Genomic DNA, 19,548 nt, shown 5'->3' with positions numbered 1-19,548 from the left:
TTGTGGTTGTTGCTGTATTTCAGACTCCTCCGTCCAGCTGCAGAGCTCTGCGTGTGTATTTTTCCACTATGACTGACTTAAGCATGGCTGGAAACTAGGCTGAGATGCAGAAGGGAGATGGGGAAATATGCTGCTTCTCCCATCACTAAGCCCTCTTCCACTCCTAGTACTTCCATCCGCTCATTTGTATTAAACTCAGTGATGAAGGTGCATCACTTGAAAGGGTGGTCAAGCATTGGAACAGGCTGCCCAGGGAGGTGGTTGAGTCTCCATCCCTGGAGGTATTTAAAAGATGGGTAGATGTGGTGCTTGAGGACATGGTTTAGTGGTGGACTTGGAAGCGATAGGTTAATGGTGGGACTTGATAATCTTAAGAGTCTTCACCAACCTTAATGATTCTATGATTCACTACCAGCAACAAATTGCATCAGGCACCCATTTCAGTCCACATGACGAAAGGGAGCCCCTCGCACAGCACACGCTGATTTGGGGCGGCGATGAGCAAGCTCACCAAAGGGCTCCGCTTCCTCAGTGTGAGGGGGTACGAGTGCCATGTGGGCGGCACAGCAAAGGCTCTGCCTTTAGTAGGCCACCATTTCTCTTAATGCTCTCTGTGAATAATATCCTCAGAGCCGTAAGATGCCTAAGCAGGGGGTTGTTAAGAAAGCCATGTCCTCTGACTTTTATGTAGGTCACCCAAACTCACACTCGCAGAGGAGGATGTGGAAGTTTCTCAGCCTTCAAGCCTCTAAGTCATCTGCTTCCCTTTCACCTGAAGGAAAGCACTTTTATTTAGAATACTGAAGATAACACAGGAGCAGCTGGCAAAGGATGAGGTTGACTTTCCACTACTAACTGCTTTAGCAGAAAATGGGAATTAACTCAGGGCAAGTCTGTGGTGTGTCCTTTCTGGCCTTACTGTTTTCTGTGGAAGCCTCCAGATCTGCCCATGGGAGCTGTTGGTTTGAGACTCTCTGCTGTTTCTCCACCCCAGGCAATGAGGAGGGGTGTTTTCTGGGTCCACAGTTCCTGTTGCTTTTAATATTCCAGTCTGGTTCAGCAGGGAAACACCCACAAAGAGTACCATCAGCACCAGTGGAACTGCATAAAGGTGGCATTATTCACCAGTGGTACATGGAGACCACAGGGAAACTTGGCTCAGGTGCACATTAGCCCAAAGACCAGTTTCTAACTCCCCAAAGAGAGGTATATTATCAAGAGGAAAGATTTCTGCTGAACTGTTGCAATCGACGCTGGCAGGCAGAGACTATTTTAATATTGAATATGAGTTTGAGATTATGTGAAATAATAAAGAAAACTGCTACAGAAGAAAGAGGCACTCTGAAATACTATTCCTGAACAGTCCGGGAGCAGCTGGTGGGAGAAACTAATTAAAGAGCCTCACCCTTCCTTACAACAGGGCATGTTTAAGACTGCCTACCTGCCTGTGCTCCAAGGAAAACATAGAAGATTTCAAGGCTGCCACTGCTTAAGCATATAGTGGCCACAGCTCTAAGCCTTCAGGCCTCAAAGAAGCCCTTTCCCTTTAGAGAGACATGCAGATACCTTCCACAGACCTCGGCATACTGGGACTCACAGGCAAGCTATGGGAGGCAGCACGTAGAACTCCACTCTCCTTGCTATCAGCAGCACAAGGATAAGAAGACATCTCATAGCAAATTGCCTTTCCCTATAAAATTAGGCTGAGAATCAATAGTCTATGTAGCGTCACTGAAGGCACTATGCCAGGTGTGTCTGGAACCCAGGTAATACCCCCCCAAAAAAATTAACAGGAGAAAATAATGGGTAGGAGAGGTTCCCTGTACAGCAGATCGCTAGCATCAGTCCTTGCAGTCTGCTACACAACATGGGCATGCTGAGGATGTAATTTTACAGTACGGGATGACATACTACTGTCCTTATTTTCAAACATTAACAGGCACAAATGCTGCGGTCCTCAATCTAGATTGGAGCGAGAAATATTTTTCCTGAATCCTCTTCATGGGTCTCACAGAGAGATTCCTGTTCTTTTTAAGATTTTTCTGCAAGCCCAGACCTAATGAGCACAGCTTGCAGTAAGGGTAATTAATGAACAAAATACTAACCGTTTGGTTTCTCTTTTTTTTTTTTTCTTCTCTCCAAACTGACTGCAACTGCAGGATGGAAGCAGCAGTTTGAGTGATGCTTTTGTTTCTAGAGGTAAAGCAGAATGGCTTTGAAAATAAAATTACAGCAAATGGCTAACATTAAGTCAAAGTAAGTCAAGAAAAAACCCAACAGGCTAGCAGGTATGCTTTGAAATGCCATTTTCCTGAATTCCTTTTTGAAACTGCAGTTTAAATCTGAGACCTATCAGCATCATGACAGTAGGTTTTTGCTTGGTTGAAGCACACATGCTAGGAAACTACTGAGCCCTGCAAAAATGCTGGCAAAGCAGGGGTGGATGTGAAGGGAGAACTAGATGCTGCACAGGGCTGTTTGTTGGCTTCATTCCTTCAACCGTTGAACTTCTTTTTCAGGGTACCTATGCCCAAAATTTAGAACTCAGCTGCCACATGATGTTAGAGGCTCCTAAATTCTCTAGTTTCCAGTAGTAACAGCACCTGTATTTCTGTATATAACAATACTGGTCTGAGCTCCTAAACCCCAGGAGCACTCTTGAGCTGTGCCTTACTCGCCCTCCTTACCCTGTGGGACATCATTTTCTAAGCCTGGATTTGAGATTGCCACATACAGACCAAAACCAGGTACTTGCGATGCCACCAAACCGACTGCCTTATCATTCCCATTAATTCAAAGTATTCAGCCCTCACCGTTGTATGGGAGACCAAGCTTCAAACTGCACTTCTACCTAACTTGAACTGGTATCTCACATCTCTTTATGACCTCCCTAACCACCGGGGCTGGGACATCCCCCTAAATTTCTGAGCACGGTCAGCCATCAAAGAAAGAGGAAAAATTGGAACTGAAGTCATTCATCTCACCGTCTGCATTCTAGTCCCTGCTCAGACATATACTGAAGTATTTCTTAGGGAGACAAGAGCTGCGGTATAAGAAGTGAACAAAACTAAATTCCAGAGTTAACTGCTAGTCTAAGGCTCAGGGCAGATGAAGAATACAAGCTGAAAGCCCATTGACAGATTAGACAGAGGGCAGGTGCGAACACTGGTATCACAAGAGCACCTGGCTGCTGCTTGTGCACAGGTACCACTTTCTTATCTTGGCTGTGTTTGCAAGGGGAAAGACTTGTGTAGGTACCCAGCTGCAGAAACAGCCACTGGCTGTAATTTGCAAGCAGCAGGAGGGAGCCAGCTGCTTGGGTACCACCCTCCAGAAAGGGAGCTCTCATACCCGCTCCAAGCCCATCTGTCTGCACAGTGCAGGGAGCCGGGTACCCAGGTCTTGTGCCTTGCGTAGGAAGCGTGGACATCTTGCTCGGGACCATGGAGCTCATCAAGACACCTCAGCGTCACGCACCACAGCACTACACCCCAGACCTCTCTGAAGATTTAACTCTTCCTTGCAAGATATTTTCGAGTAGAGAAAATGCAGAACTAAAAATCAAAACGAAATTGAAGAAATTCAGTTTGCCTGTGTAAGTAGCATCTTTCAGCATGCTCCTGGTAGTTTAGGCAAGTCAAATGTTCTGCTTCAGGCTTAGTGCAGATATTGCTGGCAGCCTACCCCTTTCCTGATGGCATCGGTAAACCACATGGTGAAATTCTCTCAATAGCAATAAAATAAGAGAACCTTTAGTCACAAGTGCCCTCACTTCAAAATTACAAGAACATAGGACAGAGAAGAAATTATATATTTCAGGAAAAAAAGTCTTATCTATTGTTCAAAGTACAGCCACCTAGACAGCCCAAATGCAGTAACTGCTGAAGATAAAACCTCTGGCTACATTTAGCTGTCTTCCCATGCTTACCAAAATTTACATCCTTCCATAATTTTTCATATCAGAAATTGCTAGCTGATCTTCTTATTGAGGAAGCCACTGAAAACATAGCATTTTCTTACAGGTAGTGTAACCTGAGTAGCTACTGAGGCAAAATCTGTGAGCCTCCCTTTCCTTTACAGCCACCTTCCTCTTATCTTTTCACTGTCAGTAACACCATCATCAACTCAGCTTTCTCTGCAGTGACTAAATCAGCACAGGAGAAGGTGTTCAGCACTTTTGGCTGTAATCACTGTTCAAACAGCTGTTCTCAATCCCCTCTAGAGAAAACCAGCCTATTTGATGAATCAGCTCCCCCACCGACTTACTCTGTCAAATAATAGTTAGGCCTGCAAGCTACCGGCATTGTGCAGGATGCCAATCTGCAGTCAGTATTTCCAAATACATGCAAAAATAACCCCCAGCTGCAAAGATATTGCCCTTTTTGTCACAAAAGGTGCTGACTTTGGTAATATCAACTGGAAAATGTCCAGACATTTGCACATATGCATGCAAGCTTTAGCAGTGGAATGGAGAATATATTGCATAGTATAAGAAAATAATAGGAATAAAATGTAATCTGGTTGAAAAACATTGAAAATCAAATAAATTGTTTTCAGACCAGACATGGCTCTTACTGAAATCTTTTAGAAATACTATATGTTTCTCAAGTATAAGCAGTGCTATTCTTTGTCACCTTCAAAGCTGTTCTTGAAGTCTTTTAATAATTTACTGACCAGAATAACAACATCTTTCTCTCCTGGAGCGCTCACAGTTTATTGTGAAAGCTTTTAGAAGAAAGGAAAGAGGAAGAGAAATATATGAAGATGGTTCATTTTTTATTTTCTATGCTAAAGCTGGAACAGCCTTCTTTTGTTTTTTTTTTCTCCACCATACTGTATTTTTCAAACAGAGATTTTTGCATTAAATTAAAATGTATTATGCAACTTGCATTTCTAAAAGAAAGATACGGATCTCTCTTCTCTTAGAATTCATAGTAACTATATCTTTCGATGGAGTCATCAGTGTTCTTTCTATTAGCTGTTCTTGGTTATCTTGTGCAAAACAGGAGCATTACCAAACGTTGTTCACATATTAGATGGGCACCTCACTGGACCCAGACCACTAGCAGAACTTCCCTTGCTGCAGCACCGCTTAGCTTTGGTCACTTCTGTCACACCAAATTAAGTGCCTTCATAGGACAGATCCACTTACAAAAGTCAGCTGGCTTTGCAACGCTGCTTGTTAGGCAGGAATCAGGCACTGAGATTGCTACACTACCAAAAACATCCCAAGTGGATGCATCTGACATTGGCAAAAGAACCCTTTAGCCAGCCCAGTTTACCACAGTCAGAGGGCTGTGCTTCTACTGGGAGCTCTGGCAATATAGCTGCACTGATTAAGGCTTTGTAATGTAGCTAGCCCCTGATCTTGGTCAGCCGTCAGAGTTGAAAGAATGTCCCAGGACATGGGACACAGAGATTACCATATCAAATAAAGAGTCCAGTTTCTGTTTCTTGAAACGATTAATCTGAAATGCTAAAAAAGAAGATCTGAGATAATGTCTCTTCTAGCTAATTTTTTTCCTTCCCTCCCTCCTTATGCATCCATGGGACACAGCAGCAGCCCCATCACCCAGCTAGTTGTCTGTTTCCCTCATGAGCTCACTCTAGCTTGTTCCTACTCTCAATGAGATTATCTAGCAGTGAGTTCCATATATTAATTATAAATTACATAAAGCAACAATTTGTTATGAATTTCTGGATGCCCTGTCTCCCAATTTCATTGAATATCCCCCTTGTTATAGAGACAGAACACATAGCAACCTCTGGCTCATCTTTCTACCTTCAGCTTCGTCTTTCTCTGCTGTTCGTGTATAATAATCCCTAAAGAAGTACTTTTTTACTTACATATTTCCCCTAAGGATATAACACACAAATCATAGAAGATAAAGATGACAAAAACCTAAAAGGTGGTCTGAAACAATCTGTTGATGAAAAATTGTCCCCCATTGTACATCTTTGTTCCAGATCAAATTTGAATGCTCAGAGCAATAAAAAGCTAAAAAATTAATTTTATGAGCAGTTACACCACAGTCCTGAGATTTAACTTAGACTTACCTTTGCTTCATTTCATCCCGTTTCAGCTGTTCTGGAGCCAACACCACAGTTTTCCAATACTTCTTTAATATTTGTGTATTCAAATATGTGCAGGCATCGAAAATTAGTTTCTTTAAACGTGCTGATAAATTCATATTAATTCCAGTACTGCTTAGTCACTGATTATTTATGGAGCAGAAATCTTCAGGGAATTAAGGAAAAGTTGCCATCTAATGAATAAAAATAACCATACAGTTAATATATGTATTTTCTCTCATGGTTGTTTCAAATAACTCATTTACTTCCAGCAGCTGTATTGGAGAGCAGAGGCTGGCACCCATTTCTGGTTTTTGTTTGAAGCCTGAAATGAGATGCCTTTGTATACAGAGTATTCTAATTCCTGTATGGTAGTGTAAGAACAAGCAACAAGTTATCTTGGATTTTTGAAATACTGAATGACATTTAAAGCTTTTGCATGAAAAAAACCCACTAATACAAAAGGTTTCCAGGTAGCATAAGTAAGATGGAATGCAGTTTACTCATCTGACAGAAGTTTATTTCAGAAAGCCATTTAAAATCCACATAATCAAACAAAAAGCCTCACAAACATACCTCAGCGTGTATGCATATATTTAATAATTACCTTTTATTTGTCTTTTAATCACAGTTATTGTTTGTAACGGTACCTTATACACATGAAGAACATTTTGAATATGGTTTCCTCATCCCAGCTCAGAAAAGCTTGGTATCGCTGTCTCTGAATTTCAAGGAGCCTTTAATTTTAGAATATCCATCCTTAGACTAACACGGGTTATGGATACCCCATGCCTGTGGGCAAATTCTCCTTCTGAAGGGTTTGTGACTGCAGCCGCTAGGACCTAGGACTTTCAGTGGGCTCACTAGCCTGTTGGTGGCCATTCCTGGTCCCAAAAGATCAAACAAGTTACTTTGGCTATAAACTCCTTGTTTCTAAACTGTGGTATTAATTCACTAAAGTAGTAGTTGAGGGATTTTTGAAGATTGTCACAGGGAATAATAGCTGGCAGGGACAAGCATCCACTTGCTTCTGTAAAAGAAAGGAGTTTTTACATGTTTATATTGGATCCAGGTAGCCTGGGTTTTATAGCTATATAAAGGGAAACTTAAATGACTTGAGGCAGTGTTTTCAGCAGGCAGTAGATAATGCCTAATAGCAGATCATTGGTATTTTGAGAAATCAAAGGAATTTTTGACAAATCAAAGGTATTTTGATACCTACACTGTTTAGATAGCATGTACATAATTTTTTGCATAGCTTATACTACTTTTACTAAAACTATTAGGAAACCAGTAGACATTGGTCTCTCAGTGAAGACCAAGACTAGCAAAGATATATAAGCATAGAATGAGAAGTGATTTTTTTTTCCATACCTGCTGATCTTGAAATAGTGTTTTAAGTGCAATCAGCATGAAAACAGTAATTCACATATGCACACCATGTTACTTAGTCACTTATTTCCATTTCTGTTGCAAAAATATTGAAACTCATTAGAGAGGTCTGTGTTGCTTTAGCATCATTGGCTTTTGCTCCCTCCCCATCTTTCCATTTGGGTGATTTGATTTGCTCAGATAACCAAATGTCTTTTTCATTGGTGTAGATAAATAGATCTTCCACAAATCTGTCTGAAATCCTGCCAAACTGCTAGCATTGACAATGCCCAGACCAATGTCCTGTACAACAGAAAGAAAAACATGAAATACATGTTAATCTTTAGCCTTGTAACTTAAATACCTTCATTGATAAAGGCTATTACAGTGATTTGCCAGAGAGAAGTGCAAGTTGTCTGAGCATGTGGTTTTGTTCAGGCTGGTTTTATTTGCTTTTCTTTAGAAATACAACAGATCGTATTGAGCAAGACATTTGCATCTAATCTGCCCAGAGGCACGATTAAGGACATGTTCTAAAACCTAGAAATACAGTATGGTCTCTTGTAGCAGTGTTGACAGGAAGGTGACAAGACTAGTCACACAAAATGACCTACCTTTTTTTAAAGTAAGCATTTTTTTTTCCCAAACTATTAGTACTAGTATTAGGTATACAAACAAATGTATTGCCTTTAACAAACTTGTAAAGCTATATCTTGTAAATCTCTATTTTTGCTCCTGTAGACTAAGATAAGCTGTTAAAAAGCTAAAAGAGAGGCAAATGCTGGGACATTCTTAAGAAGTATATTTGTTTCTTTTGCTGCACCTCCTAGAAAAATTTCTACTCTCAAATTACCAATGAACGCAAACCAGGCACCAAATGGATCTAGTACTAATTAAGATAGACCAGAGCAGGGTTGGAAGCTGGTACAAGGCCCCACTGGGTCATTTAAGCACATTTAAAAGGAGGTAGATTTAAATTTAGACTGGCTCATCTACTCAGCATGCTGTCTGCTCATCCTAGCCATGTGTAAGAGGTCAACTGTCACAAGCTGGGTCAATGAAAACAGTAACCTATGCAAAAAGCAATCTTGGTATATTTTGCAGACAACACCAAGCTGGGCAGGAGCATTGATCTGCTGGAAGGTAGGAAGGCTCTACAGAGGGACCTGGACAGGCTGGATCAATGTGCTGAGGCCAATTGTATGAGGTTCAACAAGGCTCAGTGCTGGGTCCTGCACTTGGGTCACAACAACCCCATGCAACGCTACAGGCTGGGGGAAGAGTGGCTGGAGAGCTGCCTGTTGGATAAGGACCTAGGGGTGTTGGTCGACAGCCAGCTAAATATGAGCCGGCAGTGTGCTCAGATGGCCAAGAAGGCCAGTAGCATCCTGGCTAGTGTGGCCAGCAGGACCAGGGAGGTGACAGTGCCCCTGTACTCGGCACTGGTGAGGCCGCACCTCGAGTCCTGTGTTCAGTTTTGGGCCCCTCACTACAAGAAGGACATCGAGGTGCTGGAGCGTGTCCATGTCCAAAGAAGGGCAACGAAGCTGGTGAAGGGTCTAGAGAACAAGTCTTATGAGGCTGAAGGAACTGGGGTGTTTAGCCTGGAGAAAAGAAGGCTGAGGGGAGACCTTATTGCTCTCTACAACAACCTGAAAGGAGGTTGTAGCGAGGTGGGGGTCGGTCTCTTCTCCCAAGTAGCAAGTGATAGGACAAGAGGAAATGGCCTCAAGTTGCACCAGAGGACGTTTAGATTGGATATTAGGAAAAACTTCTTCACCGAAAGGGTTGTCAAGCATTGGAACAGGCTGCCCAGGGAAGTGGTTGAGTCCCCATCCCTGGAGGTATTTAAAAGACTGGTAGATGTAACACTTAGGGACGTGGTTTAGTGGTGGACTTGGCAGTATTAGGTTTATAGTTGGACTTGATGATCTAAAAGGTCTTTTCCAACCTAAATGATTCTATAATTCTATTAATTTTTTAAGTCTTCATTCTGCTCTTTCTCCTTAACAATTATTCCACAATTCTAATTCCTCCATCTAACTGTTAGAAGAATTCAGTCCCTAATTTCCATTTCAATGCAGCTGAGAGTAGGTTTGTCTACAGTATTTAATATAAAAGGAATATACATGGTTTCTTATTTTGTTCTTGATGTGTAAGATTTGTTTATACAATGTAAGCATGAAAGCAAGTAGCTTCGCATGCTCATTCCTACAAGTCACTTGAATCCATTAAAGTATTTTTTCCAAAGCAGTCTGTTAAGTCTAACCACAAAACCATCAAGCACAGGATTAGCTCTGTTTCAAGTTAATGCAGCAGGTGGGCACATCACAAACAAACATCAGCGTGGCATTCCCCAAATGGCAGTACCTTTGTCATGAACTAATAGCAGAAAAACTATGTAGCTCAAGGATGTGAAAATAGAAGCAGATCTTTTGCACAGGTCCCACGCCTGGAAACAGAGCCACGTCCTATGGCAGAAGCCATCCTTAGGCTGCTGAGGAAATTGTCTGGAAATGAGAAAATGCCTTTCTCCAGGGGCACTAGTCAAGACCCTTTCCTAAAAGCTGGTTTAGTTTCCTCAGTGCTGCAAAGTATGAGAAATCTTTTTGTATCATGAATCATCAGTTTCATTCTCTCCTTTTTCAGATCAAGTCCTTTATTTTTTTATTTATATATATATATATATAGTTTTAGTTTCAGGGGTTTTGCTGGGTTTTTCTTTAAAATAAGATGAACGGAGGAGCATCTTGCAGAGACAGACCTTACAGTCTGGGATGCTGCAAAACCTCTTGCTGCCACGTATTGACACAAAAATCTATCCAGTTTGAACATCCTGAGGACCAAAACATAAGAGGGGAAGAAGCACAAGGGGCTTGGGAGTGCCAGGAGCTTCTCCCTGCCCGGACCACAGCCCAGCCCCAGCAGGGGAATGCAGAGGCCAGGGCTGGACCTGCCAGGGTGCAAACGTGGTTCTTCACAAGGCAGATCTGGTAATGGTGACTGCAGCCCAGGCTGGTGTGGAAATATCTAGCATTCAAAGGCTCACACAGCCCTTGGCAGCTCTCGCCCTGTGGAGATGCTCAGCATCACCCTGTGTCTTTCTCCTCAGCTTGGCTGCATTTGCTCAGTGCTGAAATCAATGCATCAAACACAGCAGGGCATTGGTGGAAAGAGCAGAGGAAGAACCTGGCTGACCTCAGGCTTGTGGCAAAGAGTTGTTCAAGCACTGGCATGCAGGAAGCCACTGCCCAGAACTGGAGTCTGGGAAAAAGTATTTTGGGGAGGCCACCACGTCCGACTGAGGGAAGGACTGTGTTGATCATGGCTTAGCTCTCAACTCAGTCACAGACACAAACTTGCTAAGCCTGCCAGCATAGCAGCTTCGTTGATTTAGACCTCAAAACACAATGTCTCTGTAACATAGCCCTCCTCTTCCTCCCTCACTACCTGACCTGAAATTCATTACTGGAGGTCTGGGTTCTCCTGCAGACTTTTTTTTAAGAACTCAGTACCTGATTTAGAAAAATCTCAGTTGGTTCACCCCAGAGGTTTCCTTCTTCAAGAGCAAAGCATCAAGATATTCAGCTGATGCGCTGGTACTCGGCTGGTTGCAACCAGGCGGCTTTGTGAAGCTTACCAAAGGAATCGCCACCTCCTCTCTACAAAAAAGAAAATATTTCAGTTGAGGAAACATAACAAAAACAAACAAAAAAGCATCTTTATTAGAGTGAAAATGACATCCATCACAGATGGGTTTGCTGCGATACTTGTTCTTTTTCATTTGTAAAGCCTTAATTTCCCTTCCTGAAGAGTTCTGGTTTGGGCAGTTTCCAGTAACGAGGCCTCTATTGTTATCTAGACCACTGCCCTAAATTAATTTAATCTGCCCTAAATTAATTTTTAAAGAGGTTTGGGGTTTTTTTAGTAGACATAATGTTGCGCACTTTGGAAATACTTGAGCATGACATGCTCATTGCCAGTTTGTTGGGTTTTTTTAAACTCTATTCTCTATGTGAGCCATAAGATAACGTCTTTGTCACATATCCTTTTTATATTTTTAGGAGCACCTGAAAGCTTTTGACCAGGAAGTAAATGCATTTGTGGACTATATGTTTGGACCTCGAGGTAAGCTGCTCTTTTAGGAAATAATACCTATCCAGATTACCACTCAAAAATATTCTAATAAATAGAAGCAGTCGAAATCTTCTATCTGAATAATTTCTCATTGAAAAATGTAGACTAGGCAGAATCATAGTATTTGCAGGAGCACGCCATTATTGTAGGAAATCTATCAATGATGTACTGCATTTATAGAAAGCGAATAGATTTTTGTTTTGACTATTTGACATATTATGTATAATACAAATTAAAACCAATCACAGGTGAAACAAGAAATGAAACTGAATTTTTAAAAAAAAAAAAAACTTTAAAAAAAATCACTCCTTTGTTTCTGAGAATATCAAAGGATTTCAGTTTTACATCCTAACGTAGATTTAAAAAATTGAAAGCCTGGATTTCTCTGAAAGTGGAAGATATGTTTTGGGACTGATTCTCATTCATAATCCAGTATTGTTTGGTCCAGCTACCTATCAAATAGCCTAATTCAGAAGGAAGCTCTGAGCAAAAGCAAGCAAGGGCTTTTAGCACCCCACAGGATCACATCCAAAATTTCAGTAAACCAAATAGACAAGGTGAGAGAACAGACACATCTTTCTACTTCCTATTCTTGCTTTCTAAAACAGTTTGGACAAGAATAAACTTGAATAACTGTAGCTTGGAGGTGCCTCATGCTTTGTTAGGACTGAAACAAGTAATAGTTAAAAACAAACAAACAACTGAAGTAGGACTGCAGAAAGAGAGAGAAATGCTATGGAAGGTGAGGACAGAGCATCAAAGTCAGGGCTAGGAGAGCCAAGCAACTAGAGGAAAGGGCTAAGACAGGAGCTGAGACAGCAAACAGTCTTCGGAGAAGGTCCCTGTAAGGCCACCTTGCTGCTCATAGGGCTGGGCTTAAACATTCAACTTCAGGAATAGCTTGCAAATTTTTCCCCATGGTTAAACCCAGAACTGCTGCCCATGTGCATGGACATATGCTTATGTATTCTCATTTTGTGGCAATAATATCCTCCAGGTCCCAGAAGCAGTTCTTGCTTAATTAGGAGGACAAGGAAAAGAAAGCTGTAGCATTCTTAAAACCAAGAAATTCTCATTTTTCTTAGCTGGATAGATGGCTACAAAATCTTTTCAGTCTTCTCTGCAGTAGATGTGAAGCTTGAAAGAAAGATTTGTGGTGAAGAAACACTGAACAGCTTGGGAACTGCAGCAGAAGTGATTAAAACAGAATAAGTTTTATTAATGGCTTCTACAACACTGCATTTTAATATTAACAAAGAAATGTGATCACAAGCATAAAAGTACTACTATTTTTTTTTTTCCAATGGACATGATGTTCTCCTTCATTCCTCTTTCCTCGTTGGTCCAGAACAAATTGTTTGAAGGAATGAACTGTAGTTAATCCAATGCAGAATACCACACAGATCCCTTTGGGCTTTTAGAAAGCACTTCAGTTAAACAAGTATTACTTGTATTACTTGCCAAGTACATCACCATCCCTCTCCAGACATCAATGCTCAAGATAGCATTTGTTTGTCTGTGCCTCTTCACTATGATCTTTAATTTAACTGGTGGTATAATGACACAGTATCATACATTTTGAGAATAGCATAGCTCCCTCCAATGTGTTTATACACGTAAATAATTCACAATAAACTGCAAACGGTTTTAAATTGGATAGAATTACCCCACAAATGAAAACCTAATGAATTTCTTTAGAGCTTTCCCAAATGTCTAAACCCAACAAACCATTCCCTTCTTCCCCTCCACCAATTTTCATCCACAGGGCACACTTCATTCAGCAGCAAGATGGCTTAAAAGGACAGATAAAAGTGCTCTATTCTTTTAAAAATCAATCCCATACTTATGGTTTATATTTTAGGTAGTAACTCCTGACATACTGATATCACTCTACTGGTTTTAGTAGTCATTACCAGATATGGCCGAGGACACAAGAAGAGACAGAAAGCCACGCGCTAGCTCCCGGAGGCAATCTCAGCTCATGTTGTCAGTAGCTGGTTAACACAAGCTGCAGTGCCGCACTACTAGAATAAGGGGCGTACTATCAAAGATCTGACTTTCACTTCTATATAGGCATATTTTGTGCCTTTGTTCACTGGTGTCAGCTAGGCTTTGTACACAAATTTACCTCAATGTTTGCTTTTGAACTAGCAGACTAAGTCCTTTGAATCAGGGAATAGAAGCCATATACATGCCCATCGGTTGCATCTCTTAATAAGAAGCGGTCTTACAGTTTGGTGTTGGTCCATTTTATTCTGCATAGGAGATTATCTAGGCTCAAGGCAAAATGAGAAACAGTGAAATAGCTATATTGTTCTGTAAGAAAGCATTTTTCCAGAGTCGCCTTCATCTGCAGAATATTGTTTGGTATCGTGCAAAATTAAGGAATATTTAATTGCAGGAGCTAACTCTAGTTAATTTGTTGCTTATTTTATCTGTGAAAGAATCAGAGGTGGTCAAGAATAGAAGATTTTAATAAAGTTATGATAAAGTAATAAGCACTCCTCCTCTCCTTAATTGAGTATGAACAGTAGCAAAGCATTGGTGCAAAACCACCTGTACCTAAAAAGGTCTGCATCTACTCAGACACCAACTGGCCAGAGCTATACAGAAACCTGAATCAAAATGTTTCTAAACCTCACTGATAAAAGCCTGATACCTTTAAAGAGCCTGGGAGGCCTGCCACTCATTCAGAGGAGCCAAGATTTCACCCCAAGGGTCTGGCACATTGTGGCCAGTGACTGTGAATGAGCTTATTCACGGAGCGATCAGAGCTTGTGGGCGCCTGCTCCTTCCCCTGCTGTAGTCCAGCGCTTTCACACTGTGGCTTTATTCACTGCCTTGGTCTCAAATTCAGATGCTGTGTGGGTTCAACATTGTAAAAATAATCCTTTCTCCTATTGACAGCATACCTTTATAGTACTTGAGCACGGAGATCAAACCATCAGTCAACAGAAATACTTCTGATCTCTCCTTCTTCCAATACCTTTTTTTAAATACAATCCCTTTCCTCTCCCTTCCTGCCACATAAAAAACTCCCCTGTCTTGTCATTCAGGGATAAGTGTAAGTGGAAACAAAATAGTCACATTCCTTGGCTGCCCTTTATAAACCACTTTGTGCCAATAACTGTCTTACCCTTCAAGGTACCAAGGTTGGGGTGGAAAACGATCAGTAAGGGTACACGTTTTAATAATTTCTCTTGAAATGGAAATAGTATAGACCTTAAATATACTCGACATGCTGGCCTGAACGGGCACACGAGTTCTGCTTTTGTATGGATCAGCCCACATGCTTGTGGCCACTCACAACAGAGTGAAAACTTCCTGAGGGCATACTGGGGCAGCACTTAATGCTGTTTAGTTTAATTTGTATTCCCATCTCTTCCAATTACTTTTCCGCTTTGAGCAAACATGCTGTTTTGTTATTTGCTGATACCAGCTGGCCTTTGTGCAAGTAACCTTTATGCACCAAGTGTTGTAATCCTCAGATAGGGAGGCCCTTCTTTAGATAGCAGCCTTGCTGACATGACTGCTTTCTACATCGTCATTTAGGATACCAATTAAATAAATTAAATCCTTATGCTCCGAAAACATACACTAGGTCAACATTTACATGCACAACCTTTACCTGTCATGTGACTCCTGTGTCCTGTTTGGAGCCCGTATGGGAGGACAACCTATTTGGAGACCATATGGGAGCAGAATCCCTTCAAAAACATCCACTCCAGAGCTTCACACATGGCTTGTGAACTTTAGGAGGGCTGTTGGAGGTGTTTTACTCTCACACTGAGGTGATATTAAATAGACATTGAGATCTGAAGGCAGAAAACAGGCATTCTAGCTTGGTAATGCACAGCGAAGCAAGGCCACCCTAAAGGAAGGATGGTGCTTTGTCATAGATGGTTGTGCTGTCGCGACTGCTTCAGTCCTACGCCTCTCCTCTCCTAGAGCTTTTTGGGAGTCCAGAAGGGAGAGTCAAAACCAGGAGAGCACTGGACTTCCATGGTAGTTTAGGTCTTGTTGAAAGTCTTTCCTGCAAAAGAGCTAACATCCCATGTGGAGCCCAAATCCAACAGATGAGTGTTACAGCCACTGCGATGGAAGCAAGGCGGGAAGTGGAGGGAGACTGTAATGAAGAAGAAAGCTGATGTTCATAGCCCTGTTCATAAGCACTTTAACTCACTTAAAATCTCACTTTACATACACCTGTATGCATATATTTCTGAGGAAAGAATAGTCGGGGAAAAAATACAGTACAGCAAAATTGCAATCGGTAATAGTTTGTTAAATGCTTGGGCACATTTGGTTTCTACATCACCCATTGCCCAGTCCTTTCCAAATTCAACACAGGTGGAAAAATAGTAAAAGTTTTTTTCAGGCACTGTGAATACCTTTTCTTCTTTCACTATTTTTAACATAACCTCTGTCTTTGTAAAAAATAAACTAAGTAATTTAAAACAGTTTCTAAGAGCAGAAGGAACTATTGTGACCTGCACAATAGCTTCTCGCTGACTGATTTCTTCACTTATTCCATAAACTGTGATAGATTTAGAGTAACCTTTTAGAAAAACTAGCCACGATTCCCCTTGTTCTTTTCACAGATAAATGGCTGAAGATTGTTGCTGTAGAAAATTAACTCTAAATTCTGCTCCATCTTGAAAAGAAAAAAAAAAAAAAAGAACACCCTCCTTTGGCTCATGACATCCAGTTGCTCACAGGACAATGAAGCAGTGCCTCTAGATTGGCATATAGGATTAGGCTTTGCTCATATACACTGAACTATCTGATTACAGCCAACGGGATTACTTGTGTGACACATAAGGCGAGCAGGATTTCACCTTAACATTTCATTTCAGGACCAGGCAAATGGGACAGAAATTGTGAGAAAGCAAGCCCTTGCCTTGCCAAATATCTTTGATAACCAAAGTAAACAATTGCTATTTGTTTTTCATATTTAATGTCTTTGAGAAATTCTCCCCTTGTATAAATGATTTCTAGCAAGTGTTATGTACCTTCCTACTTACATAGCAAATATAGAATTAAAATAATACATGAACTGGCAGCTTTACATGCATACTTTGTATTTAATACTATCTGCAAACTGTCCGTTAAGCAGATTAAGATATGATTTAATTAAATATTAAGTTAAAACATTACATTTTAAAAAGCGTATAGGAATGTTTTCTTTTTTTCATTTTCTCTTTCCTGTTAAAATGAGGAGATTTAGGTGACCTTAGATGATTAGGGAATTCCATGCAGTTTTCAGCACACATTCTCTGAATTAGTATACAGTTTTGGGGAGGTAAAAGTAACGGATAGCTCTTGCGAGCAAAGCATGGCAGATTTCCTCTCACGCTTTTAACAGACTTTTTTCACAATGTGATCTGCCTTATTTTAGCAATACTTTACCATAGCCGCCTTAATTGCCTGCTACACGTGTTTCTTTTCAGATGCCAGGGTTAGAGGATGGTTCCTTTTGGACTCTTACCTTCCCACGTTTTTCCTTACTGGAGCATACCTACTCTGCATATGGCTGGGCAACAAGTTCATGAAGGACAGGCCTCCTTTCTCTCTCAGGGTTCACCTCATTGTGTACAACCTTGGGATTACACTGCTCTCCTTGTACATGCTCATAGAGGTAAGTGTTCTTCCATGCAGCACAGCTGAGAAAGGTGAGCAATACAGTTTTTAGCAGAAATATCTTAGCAACTGATAATTTCGCTAGGAAATTTAACATCAACAGCAAAGTAAATTTAAGCTCAAGAAAAGCCTCTTCGCAACTGGGTCGTGAGTTGTACAGTACCTTCTCAGCTTAGATCTCGGCAGGTTTTAACTGTCCTTCCTGAGCTACGGTCCACACCTGGGGACAGCTGGCTGCTACCAGGACAGTGTCTACAAGCATGAATTTGAATCTGCAGCAGTCGCTCAGCTCAGACATGTCTACACCTCATTCTTCATCACCCACGAATATGCCCATGGATTGGGCTTTATTTGTATGACTGTCTATGGAATTATTTTTCTATGTACAAATGCCCATGCTTAAATGTGATCAGATTTATAGATGAGAGTAAGTGCTAGTTTATTTATGGTATTGGCAATTCAATGTTATTTTTCTGCTCTCCTGACTGAAGCTTTCCTCATATAGTCAGACAGTAAGAGACAGATGTTAAAAAGCTGCCACTTCAGCCAAAAGCAAGTGCTGTGACACTTGGAGGCTGAATATGGTCACACAGATTATTTCCCAAGCACTTATCAGGAAGGAACATGCTCACACAAATCAGGATCCATTCAGAACCAGAAGAGAGATTTGAATGCATCTGACAATTTTGCAACAGCAGAGGACCCAAACAGCGCTCCTCAGCAAAGACGTGTGTTCTCACCTCCCCGCAGTGGGGCGCAGAAGCCAAAAGTCACTATTTTGATATTATTTGGGAGCTCCCCATTCTCAGCCTCGTGATAACTGAGTTACTTTTAATAGTAAAGTGTTAACATCCATCACTTGAGGCCCTAAAAAAACAAACACTAAAAGACAAAAGCCACAAAACATTTTCTGACTTGGCTTAAAAAGCGACCTCAGGCACGAGAAGCCCTGGCTGAAGGATGTGCTTGATTTCATGGTGTGACCTGAGGAGGTGTGACCTGACATTGCTGCCTTGCCTACACAGCCTCGCAGCATTTCTGGCTCCCTGGGCTCCCAGCCACAACAGCACTTTCCACGAGAAAAACAAGGACCAACTGTTCTGTCAGCTGGACAAGAAACTTTGCAGAAGCCAAACAGGACCCCAAAGATTTCAAGTTTTAAATTAATTTGAGGTAAACACCAGGTGACTGGCCTGGTCAAAAGGCTGAACAGCAGTTTAGGTTTGTGCCTTTGTGCAAAGGACCGATTGTGCTACACAGAGCTTCGCCCTGGTCAGCGCTCCAGCTGGCTTCAGCGGTTGCTGTGGGTGTCTGAGAGTGCAGCATCAGGCCCAGAACAAAGGAGAAACCAGCACAATTGCTGGAAGGCTTGATGACTCCATACTAATTGTCCTCCAGAATTTAAATTAGCACTTTGATGTTTAAATCCCCATTTTGCTTGAAGGTATACGGATAACTGTCTTCAGCAGCAGGACTCAGCAAAAAGGATTAACTGAATAGAAAACAAAAATACTGCTTCCTTCCCCTTGCAGGCTGATTTGGCCTGCCACAAGTAAATGAATGAAGAAACAGAATTTTAGCAGGTCTCGCTTACATCAATGAAGCAAACTTCAGTTTTGCCACTTTCACATCCTTGTAGGAATTGCGTTGAGCCAACTCCCGTTCAGCCGCCTCACTGCCCTGTCCTTCCTGAGGCTAACTTTGCTGCAGACGATCGCTAAATTGCGTTAGTCCTTAGATTAGTCCCTTTAGACCTTGATTCTGTAGCGGGAGGCTGCTGATTTATGCCTCCCAGACTGCAGCTGGGCACGGCTGGCAGTGGCTCGTAGCTCCACATTCTGCATTTTTCAGGAACCCGGGGGACATCACAACTGATCCGCACTGCCAGCTGTTTTACTGCAGATTTCACTCTGGACTGTCAGCCAGGCTGGTTTTACACTGTACTAAAACACTCTTCCATAATAGTAGCTCTGTATTTTTTCATAGTGTACTTGCCTGGTTCCTATCACAGCTTCTCCTGTGAAGGAGCAGAATGGAAGTTAAGACTTGCAGACCTGCCTGAGGTAGCTTGCACATCCCTGCTGAAGGAAAACAGGCAAATGGGAGAGCAGAAATCATCTTCAGTACTGAATAAAGTTATGGTGACTCATCACTTCAAAACGTCTCATTTCCAAAGCTTCTCTCTGGCCCTTATTCTCTCTTTTATAGAGAGTAAGCTCTTTAAGGCAAGAGTTACCTATATTTAGAGCTATCCGCACAGCGGTTTCTTATGTAAACACAGCTGATCTCTCCAGTGAGTATGATTCAGGATTAATTCCTAGTTAAAGA

General features: G+C 41.5%; 1 protein-coding gene across 1 annotated transcript in view; it reads left to right on the top strand.

Moving 5' to 3' along the window:
• Positions 1-3,443: 3,443 nt before the first annotated feature.
• ELOVL2 (ELOVL fatty acid elongase 2) overlaps positions 3,444-19,548 on the top strand; it is a gene marked incomplete at both ends in the record, with an annotated part of 32,838 nt that continues 16,733 nt past the window's right edge. Inside the window, 4 exons of the mRNA XM_082329283.1 lie at positions 3,444-3,537; positions 5,862-5,950; positions 11,508-11,571; positions 17,031-17,218. Of these exons, the coding sequence (XP_082185409.1) occupies positions 3,444-3,537; positions 5,862-5,950; positions 11,508-11,571; positions 17,031-17,218 (435 nt within the window). The remainder of the gene's footprint in view (positions 3,538-5,861; positions 5,951-11,507; positions 11,572-17,030; positions 17,219-19,548) is intronic.

The sequence above is a fragment of the Platalea leucorodia genome, assembly GCF_965183815.1.
Source record: "Platalea leucorodia genome assembly, chromosome: 1".
NCBI lineage: Eukaryota > Metazoa > Chordata > Aves > Pelecaniformes > Threskiornithidae > Platalea > Platalea leucorodia.
Note: the sequence above shows the minus strand (reverse complement) of the source record. Positions and strands in the feature narration are given on the sequence as shown.